Genomic DNA, 24,034 nt, shown 5'->3' on the forward strand with positions numbered 1-24,034 from the left:
TTTTTGAGTTGTTTTTAATGGTTTGTTGCAGGTGAGTTAAAGGAAATCTTCATGCTGTGATTCAACACGGGCTCCCGGGAGTCTTTACCCTACATGTTTCATAAGCTGCATATTCAAAACAGAGAGCATTTCACTCCTTCAAAAGGATGTAATATTTATGTACCAGGGCTGAGCTGACAGTGTCTTATGCTGCTTGCACTGTACATGCTAAATTAAACATAAATGAATTATTGGAGTAAAACGTAACAACAACAAAATCTCCCCCAGAATTTCCTCAGGCAAGTTTCCTCAGAATAGAGTAGAATAGAAATATTTTAATAATCCCAGTGGCAAATTCTCCCGTTCTATTTCCGTGTGTTTTAATCATCTTTATTTAAAATGAGCTTTGTAAAAAAAGGCCCAATAATTAAATTTATTGTTAATCACGTGACATGAAGCCATGTGAAGTCCTGCTCAAGTGGTATTATATCACTCTGTGGTGTTTTGAGCTGGTCACAGTTTGTGTTGTATGACTTTGTTACACATGTGATAAAAATTTACAATACGTACATGAGCTTGAGATTAGAGTTGTTTTTTGAATGAGTTGAGGTTGTATCTGAGATGAATTCAGAAAACAATTTTCTTCTAGATGGGTTTGATAAGTTCCTCGTCCTGGAGACTGAGACAAGCCTTGTGTACGAACATCAGCAGTCTACCTCACTAATGCGATTCTGCCGAGGTTGACTGGAGAGCGAATCCGGTTCGGGGTCTGCAGACAAACTACAGGCCGGAGGAGAGCAAGCTGTTGCAGCAGCAGATGTCCAGATATAGCAGGAGTGTTTCATAATCCACACAGTGAAGAGAGGCAGGCGACACGGGGTCTCCACACGATGACATTAAGGAAGGATCCTCCATCTGCTTCACTGTGACAACCTTCAGACCGACGTCAGGGAGTCAATCATGTCACTGGAACTTTTCACTGGGCATCATGGAAGCCCCTTCACTGCCTATTTTTACAACTAATCTTAAGACACACCTTTATTCATCGGCTTTTAACCAAGGTTGAGACTGCTCCTGTTTCTACTGCTGCCATTTTATTGTTTTTACTGTATTTTATTGTTAATTGCTTGCACTTTGTTTTAAGATTCCTATGTCTACTTTTGTACAGCACTTTGGTTTCAGCTGTTGTTTCAAAGTGCTGTATAAACAAAGTGACTTGACTACATTGAAAGGGAACTATCTATCTATCTATCTATCTATCTATCTATCTATCTATCTATCTATCTATCTATCTATCTATCGATCGATCGATCTATCTATCTATCTATCTATCTATCTATCTATCTATCTATCTATCTATCTATCTATCTATCTATCTATCTATCTATCTATCTATCTATCTATCTATCTATCTATCTATCTGTCTGTCTGTCTGTCTGTCTGTCTGTCTGTCTGCCTGTCTGTCTGTCTGTCTGTTAATAAATGTTCAAACTGTGAACTAATATATTGCTTGTATAGTCACATAAACTTTGTAGTTTCTGTATTTTTATGTAAAAATAATTGATTATTTTACTGGGCATTTTGGACATAAATAACTCGAATGAATTATATGTCTTAATAATTGTAGAACATTTTTTAACTTTTTATTTCATTTTATTGATTTGATATTTTCTGCATTGAAACAGTTTGAATTTAAATAAAACCTTTCCTCACAGGTCAATCTTCGGTTCCTCACACTGTTTTGAAGGTAATTATCTCCCCAAATTCCCTAATTTAATCTCCAGATTAAGGATAATCTGTGGAGACTCTCTCTACCGTCTGGGGGCGTTTCCTCAATGACAGGGACCAATTTCCCTAACCCCGCCCTTGGAGAACTCTGATTGGTCCGTGCAGAACGTAAACAACAAGGCGTGCGTTCCTATTGGCTGCTGTGCCACGGCTCGCGCCGCCGCCTCCTGCTTACCCGCAGCAGTAAACAGGTTCTGGTCAGAAGAAGCTGGACCGTCTCGGACGTTAGAGGGACAGAGAACCGGACCGTTATTTCTCTTTCTCTGTCTTCCCATTGTCTCAGCATGAAGTTCGTGAGGTTCATCATGAAGAACGCGGCTCTGGCCAGCGTCCCCAAACACATCGAGCATTTCTCCAAATTCTCCCCGTCTCCTCTCTCCATGAAGCAGTTCCTGGATTTCGGTGAGTTACTTTGTTATGTAACGGCGGGATGCAGCTGGGTGTGATCAGAAATGATGGATGTGTGTGAAATGATGAGAAATGACGGTGTGTGTGTGTGTGTACTGGAGGTGCTGCAGGCTGCAGCTCGTGGCTTCATTCCGGTGGGAGTGTTGCATCAGCTCAGGCTGCACAGTTTAGGGTCCCTGAAGGACACCCTGACTTCTACCATCACCTCCCAAAAAACACTGCAGGCCTCGTGCATTTCCAAATTTGAACAAATCCGCAAGTCTGACATGGAAAAATCAGTGCTTTCAAAAGAAAAAATACAAAGATGAAGCTGTTCGAAGAGAAAAAGGTGCAAATAACTTTTTATAGAGCACTAAAACATCAATTGAAAAAAGGAAAAGAAAAAGAATATCACTCCTGAAAGCATTTTGAAGGGTATTTCAGGGTCAGTTTTTAGCAGAGGCTTTTTAAGGACACATTCCTAAACGAAAATGCAACTCCACGCTTTCTATATATGGTTAAATCTGTGAAATATGGGACACACACCAAAATATCCACATATCAATGAATTAGAGTGCTGAAATGTGATATAGTGTGTATGTTGGCAGGTGTGTTTATTGAAAATATTTATTTTCTTTTTAAATTGTTTGAAAAAATGGAATAATGATGTACTATCCTGAAAAACATGTTATTTGCACTGCAGATTGCAAAGTACACGCCCAACTTGTTTCATTGGTACTGTGATTAGATATTGTGTCACACACTGGGAAGTTAGTAAATATGTATATTTGCTTGATAAATGTTTAAATGCTATGGAATTAGAGGTAGATTATTACTGTCTCCTTCAGATGACTCGTCGATTTGGGCACTTGAAGAAAAAACAAAACCTGCTGAAAATGTTCATTTCCTATTTAAAAACTGTGTGTTTATGCTTTTGTGCTGCTTTAGGCTCCATCAACGCCTGTGAAAAGACCTCCTTTGTCTTCCTGAGACAGGAGCTTCCTGTCAGGCTCTCAAACATCATGAAGGAAATAAATCTGCTGCCTGACAAACTGCTCACGACCCCGTCTGTGCAAATGGTGCAAAGCTGGTAAGTTCAACTCACTCCGTCTTTACATTTAGTCTCTTATTGGCCCAAAACCCCCTGAACAGAAGAGGCCAGTGGTCCTGATCGGAGTCCTTCAGCCTCTCTGCTATTTGGTTGAACTGTTTTTGATCCCCGCCTGGTTGTTTACGGCCCTGGCTCCGTGACGTCACGGCTGCCTTTCACCGAGTTGATCGCTCTCCAGCAGCCCGCTCTGAGCGAGACGAGGGGGGAGCGGCTGCTGCTGAACTTTGTCCCAGTTTCCCCACACACACACACACACACACTCTCACACACACAGCACGTCTCTCACACACACCACGTGGTCCCAGAAATGTACAAAACATCCTCACGGCATGCTGGGAAGTGTCTTCACACGTGTTTATCTGTGATCTAACAGGTACATCCAGAGTTTAATGGAGATCCTCGAGTTCCTGGACAAGAATCCTGATGACCACCGAGTCCTCGGAGAGTAAGTTCATCCAAGTAGTGTGAAGTTATTCTAAACCGCTGGTCACTTTTTAGAGGAAATTTTTTTTCTTCCACTCAATTATTTCTGGGGTCACATTTGACGACTGAGCTGTGAGTCCAGACCTGGAGCCTGTTTACACAACAACAAATATCAAGTGAAAAAGCAAAACTTTTGTTGCATTTTTTTGACGCCCCTTTACGCTTTGACTCCGTCGTCGTCAGAAACTAGACTTTCTGGAAACGCTCAGGCGCCGTCTCCTTGTCGACGGCAGAAAAGTAGTAAAAAGTTGTTCTGCACATGCTCAGTAGATGGACAATAACAAACATGGCAGCCTTGCCACTCGTGGCCCAACATGAAAACTCCCATCGTTTTCAGTGTTTCTGCCATTTCTGTGTAAACGTGAAAACCTTTCTGAAACGAAGGCGCAAAAATGATGCGTTTTCACTTGAAACGTTGTGTAAACGGGGCCTCGGGAAGGATTTGGGTTGTTGTGTGTTTCCCACCTTTCTGAAAGCTGCTTCTGCTTCCGTCTTTCCCGCCAGGTTTGTTGACGCTCTCGTCACCATCAGAAATAGACACAACGACGTGGTGCCGACGATGGCCCAGGGCATCATCGAGTACAAGGAGTTCTTTTTCCAGGATGTGGGCACCAACCAGAACATTCAGTACTTTCTGGACCGCTTCTACATGAGCCGCATCTCCATCCGAATGCTCATCAATCAGCACAGTGAGTCTAAGTTTGAATGCTGGTATTTACTTTTTGCTGTGGGGAGCTTGTGCACAGGCAGCTGGGAACAATCGGCTCGTAACATTAACAATGGGACACCGACATTCTAGTGGACAGACCACCAAAAAGTAAAAAAAAAAAGTTCCTCCTTGGGAGCCGTTTCTAAAAAGTTGTGTTTTCAGTGGCTCCAAACACTCTCACCCCAACAAACGTGCCCAAATTGTCCTCCGCCTTCCCTCCTCTTCCTCATAACTGGCACAACGCCGAGGCTCAGTTCATCTGTATGTTTCGGTACACATGAACGCTACTTTTTTTTTAACGGGTTCCGGAGTGGGGAAACTTGAAAACACCACCTCGGCTTCGACGAGTGGAGACGAGACGAGATGCATTTGGTGAAAGTGATGATGTCATCGCCCCGCCTCTCGACCCGATGACCCCTGGACTCTGTTAGGGTAGGCGGACGACCTGCTCCAGATTGACGAGATGTTGGATTTGTCCATTTCTCCATTTTTGGTGTATTTATGTGGCGGATTTACAGTGCCACCTATCAGCCTGGCATATCTACTACATCGGGAAACTCTTAAGAACAACGGGGAGGAAAAAGATGATTTGGGTTCGTGTGGACAGGAACTAAATCTCGCTGATGTTTATTCTCGCACAGAATTTTCGGCTCACGTGTTGATGGCAGATACCACAGCACAGCTTCAGCTGTCTGGTGGTGTCGTGTGTCTGTGGGTTAGTAAAAGGGAGGTGTGTGGGGGGGGGGGTCTCCATAACATACTCCAGAAGCTGGAGCAAACGCTTCAAACTGATATCTTCAGTCATTCTTCTGAACGTCAACGTCTGTGTAACTGAGACCAGGAAGATTCGATGGAGCCGATCTCTTTCCTCCATTAATTTATTGCTTCAAACATTCATCTTCTACAGACTTTATCCAAACTGGTTGCTCGACAACGTTCAGAACGGCACCGACAGAACGACCCTGCTTCCGTATGTGTTCCTTCGTCTTCTTTGTGTTTTTTTCCACTCAAACGGTCCCTGGACGAAGACTCGAAGTCGCTCAGGCTCCATGGCCGCTGTGCCATGAAATCGTGTCGCTCGGGGTGGAGCGTGTTGTCGAAAGCTTCCCCAGCCTCGTGGAACAAAGTGTGTTCGTGCATGTCGCTCCTCTGATTGTGTTTCAGAACTCCTTCTGCATGAACGCAAAACTTCACGGCTCATTAGTTATACAACTTCTGTCTGGATGCAGTTTTCTTTTTTTATTCAACCTGGAGCTGGTGTCTGCGTCATGTAGTTCCTTCACTCTGCACCAGAGCTGTTTCAGTTCTGAGAAAGTAAAGAAATTGTAATTGTATGTAATGCAGAGAGAATTCTGTAAGTATATTATATTATAACAGTCACTGAAAACAGATATTAGGATATAAAGAAGCTTAAAGTTGCACATTTTCATCATTTATTGCTTCAAATCTCTCTAAATAGAATATTAAAAGGTTTTAAAGTCACTTTCTTTCCACTACTGAGTTAAACTAGCACTCAATATTAACTTAAATCATCTTCAGATTGAAAGAGTTCCTATTGTCTTTACACAATGTCTAATTAACAGTTACTGAAGTTTCCAGATATTCCTCTGCCTAATAAAGAGTTCATTGGGGAAAAAAAACAACAACAACCCTAAATTTAAAAAAAAAACTAACTACATTTGCCTTCAATCACAGATGAAATGAAGGAAACCAACTGCTCTTATGCTGAAAAAAAATTTCCCCTTTTAAGCCGCTAGGTGGCAGTGTTGCAGTCGTTCATCATTTTTTTGTTAATCCAGTTCGTTTAAATAGCTAACAGTTGGACAAAAAGCATTTTAGATTTCAGCTTCAAGTTAAAAAATGAGCAATCTTACTGGAAGTTGATGCACTGTTGAATATCTCCGTTCGTGAAGTGTAAAGTAAAAGAATTGAACAGATTATATAGATTATATAAAGTTTCTTCTTCCTCCACATCTAGATCTGGTTTAATACTACTCAGATTACATTCATTTATTCATTCTCATGTCCGACCTCGCTCATTTCCTCCTGTAATCTGTTGGAGTTTTTTTTTTCCTGTGTGCAGCTCTGATCTTTGACGGCACCACCAACCCCATTCACCCCAACACCATCGGAAGCATCGACCCTCAGTGTGAGGTCGCCGACGTCGTCCAGGGTGAGGAGCTTTTTAACTAAACTTTGCACCTGACATAAGGAAACCCGTTTGTTTGGATCGCTCCTTTGTTGTCTTAGAGCTTCTTCACATTCCGTTTTAAGTCCTCTGACTTCATTTCTCACTTTTCTCATCAGATGCCTTCTACAGTGCCAAGAACCTGTGTGACCAGTACTACCTCCGCTCCCCGGATCTGGACCTGCAGGAGATCAACCGTAAGCTCCGGATTTTACTCCATAAAGAAAAAAATAGACATTTTTATGGTCGAAACCAGCAAAGACATTTTAGTTCAGGAGCCGCATGAAGCCAAATTTCATCCTGAGTCGTACGGACCGATATATTAGAGCCATAAAGGTACACTTGAAACATTTTCTTTGTTGTGGTGAAAACGTTGATATTTTCACAAAAACCAAACAATTACTACGGAATTACTACAATCTCGTTATAAAGCCAATTTGAATGAAACCATCTGGTGCAAAATACAGTGAAATGTCCCAAAAAAAACATCTCCCATAGCTGTTGCATTCTGGGTGTTTTCACAAAGTCCCCCTGACAGCTTGGCTTTGAGGCTGGTTTTGTAGCAACCAGGTAGCTCGCTTTCATGCCGACAGCTCAGCTCGGTGTCGTGTCGTGTTGCTACTCTTAAGAAATTTGTAAAAAAAAAAAAATCAATGCTTTATTTTAAGATTTTGCGGCCGGATTGGAGCTTCTTGCGCGCCGGCTTTAGCCCATAAGCCTCGTGTTTGCCACCCTGCTCTCGATGTGAGCGTCCCGTTCCCCCGAAGGGTTAAAGTCATCGTATGGTCGTTAAGCGAGCCTGAGCGGCTGCGCTCCGTCGTGCACACACAGTTTGAGTGTCAGTGCAGTCAGACGGACGCGAGAGGCGTCCAATTAAAGCTCCGAGGCCACGGCGACGGCTCAATGCATCGCACAATATTGACTCTCCCTCCTCCAAAAACGAACCCCGAGCCGAGTCATCTAATGGAGGTCGTCGCTGAGTGGCGGGGATCGCGAGCGCTGAATGAAGTGTTTTCTCTTCCCGCGTGCAGACAAGAAGAGGAACCATCCCATCAGCATCGTGTACGTGCCCTCTCACCTCTACCACATGCTGTTTGAGCTCTTCAAGGTACGAGACGCCGCTTCCGACGCCCAGTGACGGGACAGTCGGCCGTGAACGGGAATGAGATTCTCAGCGTCTTCTTTTTGTTTTTGTTGCAGAACGCAATGAGAGCGACGATAGAGACTCATGAGAAGAAGACGGAGCTGCCGCCCATCCAGGTCCTGGTGTCTCTGGGAGGAGAGGACATGTCCATCAAGGTGAGCTGCAGAACACAGCCTGCAGGTAAATAATTGAGATAGCAGAGTGACTCGGTGGCTGCTGTCAAGTCCAGTGGATTTCATCCATGTGCTGCCGAATCGAGCTGCACAACAAGTCATGAATTCATCATCAGTGTGATATAGATAACCGGAAAGTGTAATAAACCAAGTGTCCTTGCTCTGTGGATTCATGAAGCGATTGATTATAACTCCTGGTCCAAATATTATGTCTTATTTTTAAAAAGCAAACTGCACAAAACCTGCAAAGAAAACAGATAAAAATCACAATTTGCTTCACAATAAACCGTCTTGCTATTTCAGCCATCTAATAATTTAGATTAAATCATTTGATTATCAACTGATTGTTAATACAATAATGGGTCAACTATCTTATTACACTATTGGCAAGTTGTGACTTTTTATCATATCGAAAAAAGGCCAGAAACTGTTGCATAAATCAATATACACTGATTAACTGCCCTGATTAGTGATTGTTTGTTGGCCAGAAGCCAAGTTCAGAAGCAAAGAAATCTAGAAACCCAAAAAAGCAACAAGAAAGTCGGTAAACTACTTTGCTTCTGAAAAACTGCCGGTGGAAACTGGGAAGAATAAACCAAAACAAGCCCTGAAACATCTGGAAATACTAATATAAAGTACTTTCCCAGAAGCCGTCCCGTGGTGGAGACGGTGAACAGTCTAACTCGTTGCACACCTTTAAAGTGAAACTCGGCCGCTCCTCTGTGGGCTCAACTCCAAATCTACTGTTACATAAAGACTCCACCCTCTATTAATCCCCCTGTCTGCTGGTAAACAAAGCCTGCTAATCTCTGATAAGATTAACTTCCTGGGTTGTTGTTTTTTTTTTACCGCGTCTCAAACATTCTCCTTCAGCAGATCGGCAGAATAAAATCTTTTTTTTTTTTTTTTTAAACTGCTCTTTTCTAGCAAATCAATAATAATTCTGCTTGTTTCTATCCCACCTGGAAAAGGTAGAGAAAAAGAATCGTCCTCATGCAGCTGATTTGCTTTATTGATTTAATGTATGTTGATTAGTGATGTCCCGATCACACTTTTTTGCCCCCGATACCGATCCGATTTTTCAGAATTGAGTATCAGCCGATACCGATACTTTCCCGATCCGATACTCACATTGCTATTGCAAATATACTCAATAGTCTATTTTTGGAGCAACTAAGATGTCTGAAGCTAAAAGCACTATTGGCAGAAGCTTTGTTTTGCTAGAAATTATTGTAAAACTCACTTATTGAATCAAAATTCTTCTCTTTCTCTTTAGTTGTTGTTGTAAACTGAGGGTACATCCACACAACGAAAAAACGATCTTTTTTCTCCCTGGCCTGCTCCCAAAAAACCGTCCACACCTCACTATGAACACGGCTCAACGCGAGGCTTCAGGGCATGTAGTACACATGCCAGGCCTTTAGGGGAGCTGTGACTCACCAAACACAATAAAAAAACAGAAGAAGACAGACCACGTAGAAATTTAGAAGTAGACTTCTGCACATAAACAAATAAACCACTACATATAACTCTAGTTTTATAGGTCTATGGCCCCGCTCCGCCTGCTTCTAGCTTCTGCAGCTCGACCGGAGCTTGTAGTCCCTGATTGTTGTGGTTATTAGGTGACGTTGCGGACCGCGTTTTTTTTTTTTTTTTAGATCGGCGGGGTGATCGGCTGGATTTCCCGATCCCCGATCACTCACAAATCACTAATATCGGCCCCGATTAGATATCTACCGATCAGATCGGGACATCCCTAATGTTGATAATACTGTATGATGATAATAATGTATGTTGATAATAATGTATGATGCACACTTTAACCCTCCTGCACTGTGCTGAAGGGTTTTTACAGTTTGAATCAACAATATGGAGGAAAATACAAGAATTTGACTGAATTAGTGCAACAATAGCAGCTCATCAAAACCCTTTAACAAACAGTTTTTCATAGATAGATGAAGTAGAATCATGCTGAGCAGTCAGTTTGTCCTGCGGCCCCTCGGAGAGATTACCTGACCCCCTCACCCCCAGCCCCCCCCCCCCCCCCCCCCCCCCCCCCCCACACCCACCACCCCCGCTCTGTACGCTGCTTATTGCCTCTTTTCACTGATATTCCTGCAGCAGCAGCGTTTGATAAATGCAGGTCCTGCTCCGCTTGTGACGGCTCTGCCACGACAACATGTGCAGTAAACAAACTGAAAGCCACTTAGCTTCCACCCCGAGGTCGAGGCGACAGCGAGGCGCTTCTTCTCATCACAGCTCGGCATCATCACAGCTCTCTGACCTCTCCTCCTCCTCCTCCTCCTCCTCCTCTCTCCAGGTGAGCGACACGGGAGGCGGCGTCCCCTTCCGGAGGATCGAAAACCTCTTCAGCTACATGTACTCGACGGCTCCTGCACCGCAGATCGGCGAGAGCACGCGGCCTCCGCTGGTAGGAGAATGTTTCACTTCTTCATTAAAATTAAATGCAAAAATTTGCATTTTTTTTTTTTTTTTTTTTTTTTTTTTATAAACAGCAGCTCGTTAATGCGCCAGATGCACACCAGACAGTTGTTAACGTTCTTTTAAAATCCAGCAGAAAATTTGGAAAATTGTTGCCAATTGAGAAAATATGTCCAAGAATTTGTGCAAAGTATGTAAAAATAATCGAAGCAAATACAGAAAATCTGTGTAAAGGAGTTCTGCAAATAATTCGAGCTCACAAATGAACTGAATAAAAAAATACAAAGAAATTTTATTTAATTGAGGAAAAATATATGTCGCAATTTGTGTAAATCATTTAAGCTTTTTTTTTTTATGTGGAAATTATTGCAAAGAAAAATTAAGGTCATTGAGGAAATTTTCTTAAAAAGTTGTGATTTAAATTAATGGAAAAAATATATATTTATGACCCCTCCCCCGATTTATTTTTTAAAGAAATAGAGAACAATCTATTGCTTTTATTCCCAGAGTCTCTGATACAGATTAAAATATTATACACATAGCAAATTTGATAAAGCCTTTCTTTTTATGTCTGAATAACCTTTTCCAGTGAAAATGATTGAGTTTTAGTTTTTCATTTCCTGAACAGAATCCTGGGAAAGAAATGTGCTCATGTGCACCGTAACTGCAATCTGTAGGTTTCTCAACACTTCTGCACGTAGCTCAACATTAAAAATGTTGGATTTGACTTTAGTTTAAGAGTTTAGTTGTTAGGCTGTGCACATCTGCATGTGCAGCTGGTGTCTCTTGGGTTTGTTGCGGTACAAAACCAAATGTCATGATCATGTTTCCGGCAACAGTCCGTGAACAGATGGAGAAGAGCTGTTAGTTCAGTGTTGGAGCAGAGCTGGCTAAACCCCCGATCTTCCTCTTTGCAGGCCGGCTTCGGTTATGGTCTGCCCATCTCCAGACTCTACGCCAAGTACTTCCAGGGGGACCTGCAGCTCTACTCCATGGAAGGCTACGGCACTGACGCCGTCATCTACCTGAAGGTGAGCCGGCGGCGGCGGGAGGCGGGCGGGGGGAAGGAGGCGCTCCTGTTAAATATCCCTTCGTAAAGAAATGAATTCCTTCCCGGCCACTGCCGGTATTCAACATAAAGCAGCTGATGATGATGTTGATCGGTTTGTGATGGAAGTGTAATGGTTTCCCGCCAGGCGCTGTCCACAGACTCCATCGAGCGGCTGCCCGTCTACAACAAAACGGCTCTGAAGAACTACCAAGTGAGCCAGGAGGCCGACGACTGGTGCATCCCCAGCAAGGAGCCGCTGGACCTGAGCAGCTTCAAGGTGGCCAAGTGAAGCCGTCCTCCCTCGTATTCCCACGCCGGCAGGACGCCGGCGGTCCGGAGCGCGGCGCCCCCCCCCCCCCCCCCCCCCCCCCGACTTTCATTCAGCTTGTGGTAGCATGCTCACGTCTTCAGAACCCCCACCCCGTTTCCTTTCTGAATGTAGGCAAGTAGAAAACAGCGACTCGTCGCGGTGGAACGTGAGCGGACTTTTTGCGGGTGAGGCGGGTGTTGCGTGGAGGTTTTCATCGAACAGGAAGTCCCTGTTGTTCAGTCAAGCCTTAACATAGCATATTCACCCCTTTGAGATACTTGAAACGATTTGAAGCAACACTCCTGCTGCACCTTGTTGGATTTCTCCGTACTGGATTCAGTATTTCCGGAATTGTATCTTTGGAACAAAAGTATGACTTTGAGTGGATTTTTTTTTTTAAATTTTTTCTTGTATTTTGCATGGTGGATCTTTGCCCAAGCTATTTCAGTAACAGGCTGAATGTAAACCACACTTTTCTGTGCATCAGTTACAGTAAACAAAAGTATTAAATGAGGAATCGCGCAGCTCGGAGGAGTTCCCCCCCCCCCGGAGTTTAGACCTCGGTGGAGGTCTAAAGCTTTCAGACGAGTTGAATGAGGCGACGCGGTTAAATCCCAGACGACGGGATCTTTGACCATCGCGTGCCATGCGAGCAGAAACAGAAACAGCCCGGGTCCATGTGTGTTTCTTTTTGTATTAAATTAATCTAAATCATTCTGTATGTAAAAGTTATTTTTATAGCTGCACTTTTGTGACTGAAAGAATTGTAAACACTGTAAATATTGTCCAGATAATAATAATAAAACAAAATGATGTACAAACGGTACAAAAGGTGCCTGCCGTGTTCGACTGTGTCTGATTGTGTCGATCAGTGGATTATTCCTGCAGAGCGGCTGATTGCGGACCTGAGATTAAACGGAGAGCAGGCGGAGCCCGTTTTTATTTCATTTTATGTTCGGGCTACACCCACATGGAATCTCGAAATATACAAACACATTCACAACCACGGGCAACTGGGGGGTCATTTTACTTTCAGTTTGCATGTAAGGCTCAGGTGATTTACAAATAATAAAGGGTTTTCTGCAAGTTGTAGACGTTGGTAACACAACGAGGACCTTCTGGAAACTCTAGAAACATTTGAAGTTGGATGTGTTTCTCCAACAACGTTTTTTTTGTTGTTTTTTTTAGATTTTTAACAAAGTATGAAGAATAAATGAATAAATAAATGAACATTTAGACCCTCTCAGACTAAAAGAACAAAAACAAATTATAAAATCAGACACATTGTGCAATGAAAGGCTTAAAATGATCAATTTCCCCAGTCAGATATCAATGACCTCAGTCATCCGAAAAAACCTTCTTCCCTCTCAGTATTTAAGTAATCCGTTCCCTTCATGAAGCCGCAATCATTCGCTTAATCCAACATCTAACACTCCATTGGGTCTTTCCATTTCACACTTTGTGTATCTTACAATTCCAGGACTCCGACGTTGACCTTCTTGCCGCGAGGCGACGTCGTGCTTCACACTACACCACCGTGCCGGCCAACATCAGACACTAAATAAAACTCTTGACCATACAAAGAGTTACGTTTCACCTCCACCGCAGCGGTAAATGACAGGGTGAATGTCTCGGGGGGGAACAGTTTCTGTCCCCGAGCCCAGTCGGTCAGAGGTTGTTGACGCTCGGCATTGTGGGAGGTGGACCTCCGAGGGTGCGTGTGAGACGCAGGCTCAGGTTCTAATAATAGAACGTCTGTTGGTGCTGCCATGTAGGTTTAATCTGAAGAGATGCAGCTCATACGTTAGTGATGGAAGTGTGACGAGAAACAATTCTAACTCTGAGCGCCAATATCCAGATTTTAGAGCATCTTCCTCTAACATCCAGATCATAGAGCATCTTCCTCCTCGAACATCCAGATTATAGATCATCTTCCCCCTCTAACATCCAGATTATAGAGCATCTTCCTCCCACTGACATGGCAGTGACTCACCTATGAAGGTGTGAACTAGGCGACTCCACACCTCTTTTCAGATTAAATATTTTGAGGTATAAAGATGGTTCATTCCTGCACGTCTACAAACGGGTCACGGCAGCTCGACCCTCTTAACGTGCACAGGCTTCATTTGTTTTCCTTCGTGAAAGTGAGAAAGTGAGACTCTGCAGGTGACAGACGTCATGTTCAGCATCACTTTCGTGCTCAGCGTCACGTTCGTAAACCAGCAGACCCAAAAACAGCCACGAGTCGAGGTGTTTACCTCCAGCAGGCCACAGAGAGTGCTCCTCTTTATCTGCTGCTTACTAAACACCGATAACGACGCCATGGCAACAGAAAAACTGAGACGGCACAGCGTGAACACGTTGTTCTGCACAGACACTCCGAACGTCACCTTGCGACCTTTTGTACTGAAGACGTGACTCGTTTAGCTCCACACTCATGTGTGGAAGGAAAGACACGCTGGACCATATCACTGTAAACAATGAAATCTTTAAATAGAAATAAACTAATAACTCAAAATTAAATCAAGTCGAAATATAACTAGTCTACTGTTATCATTGAAGATAATAATTACTTATTCTTGTCCAATTTATTGAAATCGTAGATTAATCAAAAATATTAAAAAAAAGAATTTCTCTTTAAAAAATAAAAAAATAAACTTGAACTTAATTCAAACAACAGAAATTATGAGCGATAAAATAGATGAATAACGTAAAAGCTCAATAAATCAGAACCTCTAAACAAATGAGAAATGTAGTTTGTAAAGCAGGTTTTTTTCAGCCGCTGGAGGGGGAAAGACTCGAGTCGGCTGCTGTAAGAGGATAAACTGCCGGTTGATCTCGGTCAGACCTGGTGACCTCTGACCTGGTGACCTCTGGCCTAGTGACCTGTCACTGATATCCAGATCACAACATTACGAATACCAACTAAAAAAGCCAGTGAGTAGTGAGTTGTCCGTCAGCACAGAGAACAACCAGAGTCCAGTTTCTGACTCTGGTTTCACTAATAAGTGATTTTCCATAAATACCCCCACGTGCTGCACGTAACGACACTTCACCTGCAGGTTTCCTTGATTCCAGTGTCACTTTCTGTGGTTGAAGTGTTTTTCCCTTCCCAGTGCAGTAAACTGCTGACAGGTGACGCTGCTGCTGTTTCCCTCTAGTGGTTTGTTTACCTGAGATCTGTGCATTTGAATTAAATGCTGCTATTTTCATCATTTATCAATAAAGGTTCACTGAGAGGCTCGTGAAGAAAAACTAAATCTTGTCTTTGCAGTAGCTTTGTAATCCTGGAACATATTTTCTGCTTGTTGCTCCAGAAGAAAGGTCAGCGGTCTGAGGAGGATCAGCATCCTGAGGAGGCTCTGCGACATGAGGAGGCTCATCCGTCTGGGGAGGATCAGCAATCTGCGGAGGGTCAGCAGCATGTAGAGCCTCATCAGTCTGAGGAGGCTCATCAGTCGCAGGAGACTCAGCGGTCTGAGGAGGATCAGCAACGTGAGGAGGCTCAGAAACGTGAGGAGGCTCAGTGGTCTGAGGAGGATCAGCAACGTGAGGAGGCTCAGAAACGTGAGGAGGCTCAGTGGTCTGAGGAGGACCAGCAGAATGAGGAGGCTCAGAACACTGACATGCCTCAGAAACTTCAGGAGGCTCTGCAACATGAGGAGGCTCATCAGTCTGAGGAGGATCAGAAACCTGAGGAGGCTCATCAGTCTGAGCAGACATGGCGGCCTTCCTCCAGTAAGATCATCATCAACATGTCACTGAATGGGGAGGATCCTGAAGTGCAGGAAGCACAGGTATCAGCAGACACACTCCCGACACTACACTAATATTCCTGAATGAAATGTGTTTAGTTAAGGAGCTTCAAACAAAATGGATCAGAACTAGACTCTGTCAAGATTAGAGGAGGAAACTAGTCGATCTGAATGAAATAATTGCATCAAGATAGTTTCGGTGGTTCGTCCACAATAACTCAATAAGAGTGACTGATCATGTTTACCTGACCTTAAAAATCTGATTACCAGGAGTAATCAGGTAATTGAACTAATCGGTTCTGACAAGCTTCCAACCACTTCAGAGAAGCTGTTTGTGAATTGGTCAGATTCATGAAAACTGAAGATATTTCAGAATATACTTTGGTTACTTGAACTGAAACTGCAGAATGTCACACAACTCCACCTCATTGGTTCACATTCATCAGATCCATTTGTTTTTCCTCAGAACAACTGGGTCCCTCGGAGAGCCGACCGGGGACCGAAAACGATCCAACAGGTGTGTTTCATACTTTTATCGGTTCCCACGACACCAAGTAAAGACTGTCGCTCTCTGCTGAGCACACAAACTTGACAAAAAGCCAACGGCAGATTAATTTCATGTCGACGTTTGCAGCTTGAGACTCACACCTCGGAGGAGTGGCCGAGATGCTGTTAAACTGAATTCTATCATTTCCCCTTTTGTTGGAGCCTGAACTGCTGATGAGTGTGAGAGGTAAAGTTGGGTGAATAATACAACTTCCTCTCTTCCTGCTGAGATGAAGAGGTGAGCGTCAGCTTGTCGCACTCCTGCAGTGTTTGATTTTTACAGATGTTAACTGGCGGGTTTCTTTCAGTGTTCGTATGGACTGTTTCTTCTTTTAAGTTTAACTTAAAGCAACTTCACAACCACATTCCTCACGAGCCACCAATGGTAAGTTAAATTATGGTATTTAATAGTTGTTGGGATTTTTTATTTTTTTAACACCGACATCATTTAAGCTTCGATTTGTAGACGTTTGTACAAAATTAACATGGATGATCAATATCTTTATATAGAGATAATAAGAGAAGGACAAAAAAAAGTCCTGTGCATACGTATATGTACATGAGGAGTACAGCTGCTAAAATCTGTTTTTTCGATATCTTCTGAATTATTCATTATGAAAACATGAGATCTAATAGTCGTGTATTATAGTGTCGATGAAGTGTGTTGCCTTTCACAGAAATCAAGAGAATAATTTATCCCATTTGGACACATTCTGAAACTATGAATAGAGAAATAAAGATTGGTTTGGGTCAGGTATGTGCATTTTAGTAGAGATATGTAAGAATATGTGGGCAAGAAATTAAAAAAAAACACTAAAATAGAAACAATGTGTAAACAGATGTGTTGACTCAGGCATGCACGTACATATAAATCATTATTTGTTACATTAAAATGGCTTTATTCCAGTACAAATGATTGTTTTTGATACCAGAGTGACAATCTAGACAGATGATATCACATTAATTAAGAGGTGCAGTTAATAAAACAACAATGAATTTCTAGTCAGCTGCTCGTTTTCCCCCCCAAAAAACGTTCCCACATGAAGTCGTTGCACGTTGAATTGCTGCTTTCTGGATTCGACCTGGAGTCCCTCTCATCATGACTTAAAACACCAAATATTTGGTAACTTCTGCATTTATTCTCCAAATCAATAATTATAAATGAATTGTTTGTTGAAATCACAGTTAAATACTTCAGATAAACATCTAACTGTTAACTTGTCTAAATCATCACGTCCTCCCAATTAATGCTTCCAAAAAGTCACATTTAGAGTTTTTACAAACAATAATTATGTAATAATAGTTCACATGTAATCATTTTCAGAAATCCACTCAGAATTTCGTGATTTTTTTATGTGATGAAAGGTCAATTGTAGCCAGTTTAAATGTTTATTTCTTTTAGCAGTTTTATATCATAAAAAGCACATAAAGTTGAAAATACACTCTTAAAATCTTGGAATTTTCTTTAATCTCATTTTGAAGGCTTAAGACGAACAAATCTTGCCGTGATAGATGAGCAGAAACACATCAGATGGAAGGAAGTTGTTTATTGCCGCTTTTTTAATATACAGTTAATCTCCTGTTTCCTCCAGTCAACATCGGCTGCATCCTAATATTTTCTGTCTGTGACGATCTTTGCACAAGTTCTCTGTCGATGCAGACACTGAAGCAGAGTGAAGAAACGAGAAGTCGTCATCTTTTACATAAGACCTGTGTTCTGCAGATGGTCGTCTTCGCCCTGGCTGTTGTTTGGAACGCTGTGGTCTTGTGCAGCGGGGAACTCGAATTCTGTGAGTACGAGATGGTTCGCTGATGTTTGGAGGCCAGAAGGCAGACGGAAGATAAAAATCATTCATTATGCAGCCGCAGCTCCCCCAGATGTGACAGAACTGTGCTGAGCGCTCGTCGGGCCCGGATCAGTGAAAGAGAATAGAATATTTCCAGAGATTAAAATCTATTACAAACAGAGTCCTGAGACTAACTCCAGTTCTGTCTGAGACTTTTTCCTCTTTCTCCTTGCAGACTGAAGTGAAGCTCTGGATGGAGAAGACGCCTCTGGCTGCCGCCATCAAGGTGGTGTATGTGAAAGCAGGAGGAATGAAAGGGAATCATTAATTTGAGTGTGAAAACCCCCCCCAAAAAACCATTTAAGTCTCACAAAACTTCACAGCCTTAATTACAGATTCATGTTTCAAGAAGAATAAATGCAAAACATAGATTTAATGGTGTGATGCAGACAAAATGAATTGTAAGACCTGCGTCGATGTTCTTTCTGCCTCTAGATCAAAATCTGTCTTTTTAAATATTCAGGAATTTAATCAAACTTGGTTCTCAGCTATGTGCATAGTGTTTGCTTTAAAGTCCAGTCTTATTATAGTAATTAGATAAAAATATATATTTTTAAAAGGCTTAATGTATGAGTAAGGTTCACGTTTCATTTTTAGTTTTAGTTTTTCTAGTTCAGTAAAATCTCTTCAGTGAAGAAGTTGAAATTCTTCTTAAAAAAACCTAACTATCTATATTTCTGTCAAACTAAAGAATGTGACTGTTGACATCCCTGCTATTGAGTTTATGTTCAGGAAACGTCTCACTTTTATTTAAGCACAGTAGGACAGGTTGACAAGTTATTCAGTTTCTTTAAAGATTCATTGCTGTTACTTGATTTGGACACATGGTGGCGGCAGTGGGCGAAGGTTGCCTTACGTTAGAGGGCAGAAGTTTAAATATGAAGGGAAGGCACAGGTTACTGGAAAATGAAGTTTTTTTATTATTATTATTATTATTATTATTATTATTATTATTATTATTATTATTATTATTATTATTATTATTATTATTATCAATAACAATAACTAATAATAATAATAATAATAATAATAATAATAATAATAATAATAACAACAATAATAATAATAATAATAACAATATTGAAGCACTTGGTCTTTACATACATGTTACACCCAACACCATGCAGACAGAGCATCCAAAATGATCTTGATCAAACAAATGTTACATTCAATAAATCATTTGTATTCATTTGTATGAACAATTGAACAGTGGAAACAAACAATAACAATTCACAGAATTCGGAATTCAATTCTAAACTTCTTAGATACAACAAAAAAATAACACCTTGTGGAAAGTTTGCCTTGTGACATTTCAAAAATAAACAATTTAGTCTATATGCTTGGTTGGTTTTCAATTAAAATTTTTCAAATTAACAACCATTCCCACCCTCTCCAGGACCTGGAGGCTCAGCCGAAGCACAGGAAGCATCATGTATCAATAAGAAGATGCTGAAACACTTGTGAGGGAAATAAACAATAAAGTTTAGTGGCACTGGCCTCTTTATTCCACATTATTTCTGTTGTTTTTGAGGTTTATCTGAACCAGGAGCTAAGTTAAAGAAATCATTAAACATAAAATGAATACCCTGATCGACTACGTACTGACCAATTCAGAGGAGGTGAACGACTCCGTCGAGTTTCAAGCTGACTCGAGCATGCGCACTGAGCGCCTCATGAACCGTTAGTAATGTCATATATTTCTACGGGTCATGATTTCTTATCTGGTGAATTTTAGTTGCTGTTTGGACAGATCATTTTACTAGTTTTAAGTAATCATCTTCTCAAATTTAGTGTTTATATCTTATAAATTATATATTTTGGCTACCTTTTTTTTGCAGAGAATGAATTACTTGATGTTACCCGATCTGGTGTTTATCTACAAACTGCGACTGCATCTATTTCACACAGGGTGGCGCAGTGAGGTTAATACTGTCTTGTATATATTATATTTGAAGTCAAGGAGAGATAAATTAGGATTTTATTTTTGGTACAAGTCAAACCCAATGGCAGCCCTCCGATGAAAACACATTTCTCGCAGAGGGCTGATTTTTGTAACAGTAGGTATAACACAAGAAATATTCATAAATATCTGAGCCTACATTTCTCAAATAAAATTGTTGTAGCCGATGTAATCTCCTCATAATGAACACGACACTTAATTAAAGTCAAATATATGGTAGAAAAATCATGTGATTGACCAAAATCTGCTCTTTCATTTCCCATAATGCTTCACTTCATTCTAACTTTAGGTAGCTCATAGGCTCAGGTGCTCAGAAACGTTAAAGAAGCAGAAGCAGCGTGTATTTGCGTGTATTCGGCAGCAGGTGGCGCACTAACATCATTGTCAGTCTGGTGGCAGCTTGCGTCCACAGCTTTTCCAGCAACACGAGGATGCAGCTGATCCTCCAAACCAAACAGAAGGGTGAATGATAATAACAACACCGCTCCAGAGGTTCATTCATTTCACACTTTTCCCTTTTATGGTCACAGCGGGCTTCCTCGGGAGCTTCAACCCGGAGAGGTGACGCTTTTCCCGGGAGTGTTTCACTGCTGAGCGGCGCCCGTCACCGCGGAAAAATGTCCTGGAGAAAGAAACGAGCGGTTTTGGTTCGGTTTGGTTTGATTCGGTGGTCTTTACAAATACTTGTGACGCTTTTCAACTTTACACGCTGACTGACAGCTCTGCGGACGGTGGGGGCGGGGCTTAGGGAGCTGGCCGGGCTCTGATTGGTGGGCACTCGTTCAGGGAGGAGGCCTGGAAAAAGTGGGGCGCGGCCTGCGCGCGGTGTAACGGGGCGAGGAAACGTTTCTGCCACAAGTGGAAACTTTGTATGGACGTGAGGGCATTTCTGGGATCATTCTCACTCTCTGGTCGAAAAGACTGCCGCGAAGAAACGCGTCTAAACTTTGAATTGGTCCTTGAATGACGCCCGAGCGGAGCTCCGCACTGAGTTGGCACCGCGGGGGAATGCGCACGGAGCGCAGCGCCGCACTTTGAGGAGAGGAGGGAAACATTTCAATGATCACCTTTCATACAACACTCTGAACCAAGTTTTTAAAGTTTCATTTCCGGAGTAAAGGAGGGAGAATTTGTAACAGCATGGCTGAACACGAGAGTCTGGAGTTTGGAAAGGCGGATTTTGTGCTTCTGGACAACGTGTCGATGGAGGAATTCATGGCAAACCTCAAACTCAGGTGAGAGACCGCAGAGGTCGTTCACCTTCTGGAGCCCGAGAGGGAACAAGTCACCGCCCGTGGGAGACCTGCTGTCGTTCTACTGCTGCTTCAGTGTGACTTAGAGTACCTGAATGAAAGTGATCGCTTGAAACTAATTCTGATGTCTGTCAGTGTGTGTGTCTGTCCGTCTGTTTGTGTGTGTGTTTGTGTGTGTGTGTGTGTGTGTGTGTGATCTTCCACCTAATTATATGAATGTGTTGAGCTTGTTGAAGGAACACAATGACGCTTTGAGATAAAGACATGCTTTAAACTGAGATCAGGTTCTAAGTTCAGGGTAATGACAGCATATCAACCTTAAAATGACTTTTTTTTATTTTAGCGCAAAGAAGTCTACATATATACATATATTTGTGTATATATATATATATATATATATATTACAAAGCCTGATACAATTCATCCCTATCTAAATAGTTTCCTCAAGGTCTGAATCCCCAGCTGGCTGTAACTCTTATACTACATACTGGACAGGCATAGAGTCACACAGCTCCATTGAAATTCACACCTTTTGCTCATCCAGACACGTCCATTGGTTTCAAATACATGATTTTAGCAGACTTTCAGGGAGAACATGCAAACTCCGCACAGAAAGACGTCCAAGCCAAGTGCAAACTCTCACACCACGATGTGGCCGACTGGAAAGAGTTGGAACATTTTAAAGAAGAGTCTGTGCAGTTCAACTAAAAGCCTTGTTTTATGCATCTCGAGCAAATCCCATTCATACAAGCTCTGATACTAACGCCACCTTCAGTGTTTTCATTGGTTCTCAGTATTGTGTCACTACTTCACTAAAACCAAAGTCAATAAACTGGTGGGAGCAGTTGCTGTTGAGATTTTACAATCTTATGATTTTGGCCTGTATTTGGACCTGTGGTGGGCCTGTTCTGGTCCACGGGCCGGATGTTTAACACCTGTTTGTGGGTGTGTGTGTGTGTGTGTGTATGTGTGTGTGTGTGTGTGTGTGTGTGTGTGCTTGCTCATGTGAAACAACAATAAGTTACTTGTATTTAAAAGTTACTGTCTTTAGCTTACATGACATTCTTGAGCTCTCTGATCAAACCGGTATTTCCCTTTGGAAAAATGCATGAGGCTCCACCCAATACACACACGCACACACATGCACACACACACATTCCTTTCATGCAGACCTGTTCTTAACCTGAATTGAACCTTAATGTCGATCTGACCTTTGAATCATCTTTCTCTCAAAAAAGTGTGATCATAATTCGAATGGAGACTTTAGTTTATCCTTAAAAGGACCATCATGCTTCATTAAGCGATAGTGTAAACAAAGTAGGGTCCAGAAACACACACACATACACACCCAGTTGGACCGGTGTGGATCAGCTGTGTGGTCAGTGGCTCAGTGTCAAGCATGATGTCAGGCACGCTGTGTGAATGAATGAATGAAGGGCGCAGTGTGAGGTAACGTTACGTTTCAGGTGTGCCGCGGCTCGGTGGAATCAGTTTCCTCGGCTCTGCCATCTGTGATGAAAGTGCAAGCTGAACCCTCAGCGTGGAACTGAGAGCGTTTCACTGTGTTACAGCTGCAGCTCTGATGGGAGACCCTCAGCGCAGCTTTACACACACACACACACACACACACACACACACACACACACACACACACACACACACACACACACACACACACACACACACACACACACACACACACACACACACACACACACACACACACACACACACACACAGACAGACTTTGTTCACTTTTTTTGCCAGTTGGTACAAATTAAAGGGCTTCACTTAAAGGGGTCGTATGAAACAGTTTTTCAACTCTTTCACATGGTCTCGTTGGTCAAAAAACATTATATTCAAAGTTTTTTGCTCCAAATCCAGCCTTTCCTGGATTTTCATCCATTTTGAATATTGGATCATAGGAGCTGCATTCAGAATCTGCTGTGTTTGTGTGCACTGGACTGGCTCCGCCCACACATGCCCATCTTGAGAAGAGGAGGAAGTACTTCCTCTCGTGGTGCCATGTGCCAGAGCAGAGCTGCCTAATTGTGGGAGGAGTCAAAGGGAAGGCCTACCTGGATTGGGATTGGCTAAACCCCCGATGACACTATGTAGGGTTTGATTTCTGATTGGCTCGTTGGAGCAACACACTTTTTAAAAACTGAAACAAGCCAGGGAGAGAGGACAGTCTTTCTTCACTTCTGGGTCGTCATTCCAGGTATGGGGATGATTAGTACTATTGGAAAGTGAATTTAGCATAATATGACCAAGTTACAGATTAATGACAACAAAACAAAGCAAGAAAGGGGAAAATAGGCATTTAAAACATAAACTTAACAATTGGTTAAACTGAGCAATAGAGCAGTGATTGTAAATATCATACAAGAACACCACTAAGGGAATGAATGAATGGTGATAGTGCAACGCACAAAAAATGCAAACACCAACAAATAATGCAAAAGTAATAGTCTGAAGCCAGTTGATTATTTATGCTCTTCCTACGAATTCTATGAGTAAACTAGAATGCGAGCAACATACAAAGAAAAACCCAGAACAACAAAAAAAAAAACAACAGTTCATCACTGAGAGTTTAACTCCCAGAACAGAAATCCGTCCATATTCTACATTCATTCTGACTTTACTCACAAATGAACCGTTCTCTTAAGTTATATTTACCTTCTTTTAACTTAAACAGTTGAATACAAACAGGAAGGTTTTTATTGTGAACCTGATATAGTAATATATCACATTATTTCAAATATACAATGTCTGGATTATATATATGTTAAAGTGCCGGACTGTATGAATAATTACGTTATAAAATCAAAATAGCAAACATTATTTATTAATCCAAAAGGTCTTTTCTGTAGTTTGATAATTTAATCTATATTAATTTTATACACAT

At 42.0% G+C, this 24,034-nt stretch overlaps 2 protein-coding genes across 2 annotated transcripts in view; both read left to right on the top strand.

The window, feature by feature from the left end:
• The first annotated feature begins 1,952 nt into the window (after positions 1-1,952).
• On the top strand, positions 1,953-12,610 carry pdk2a (pyruvate dehydrogenase kinase 2a). The gene is made up of 11 exons (XM_080460088.1): positions 1,953-2,169; positions 3,103-3,244; positions 3,639-3,710; positions 4,253-4,437; positions 6,541-6,630; positions 6,765-6,842; positions 7,677-7,753; positions 7,846-7,944; positions 10,283-10,393; positions 11,322-11,435; positions 11,601-12,610. Exons 1-11 carry the CDS (start codon positions 2,052-2,054, stop codon positions 11,742-11,744), a joined length of 1,230 nt encoding a protein of 409 aa, XP_080316214.1. The 5' UTR covers positions 1,953-2,051; the 3' UTR covers positions 11,745-12,610.
• Positions 12,611-20,684: 8,074 nt separating this feature from the next.
• Positions 20,685-24,034, top strand: part of myo1d (myosin 1D) — a 108,819-nt gene continuing 105,469 nt past the window's right edge. Inside the window, exon 1 of the mRNA XM_080478546.1 lies at positions 20,685-21,108. Within this exon, the coding sequence (XP_080334672.1) occupies positions 21,014-21,108 (95 nt within the window). The 5' untranslated portion in view covers positions 20,685-21,013. The remainder of the gene's footprint in view (positions 21,109-24,034) is intronic.

The sequence above is a fragment of the Lipophrys pholis genome (assembly GCF_963383615.2).
Source record: "Lipophrys pholis genome assembly, chromosome: 1".
NCBI classification, from domain to species: Eukaryota; Metazoa; Chordata; class Actinopteri; order Blenniiformes; family Blenniidae; genus Lipophrys; species Lipophrys pholis.

Bases quoted from the DNA above. Each gene is read 5' to 3' on its own strand.
- pdk2a (XM_080460088.1), top strand. From the start codon at position 2,052: ATGAAGTTCGTGAGGTTCATCATGAAGAACGCGGCTCTGGCCAGCGTC. The intron at 6,631-6,764 runs GTGAGGAGCTTT...TTTTCTCATCAG, and splicing joins GGTCGCCGACGTCGTCCAGG to ATGCCTTCTACAGTGCCAAG. The intron at 7,754-7,845 runs GTACGAGACGCC...TTTTTGTTGCAG, and splicing joins TGCTGTTTGAGCTCTTCAAG to AACGCAATGAGAGCGACGAT.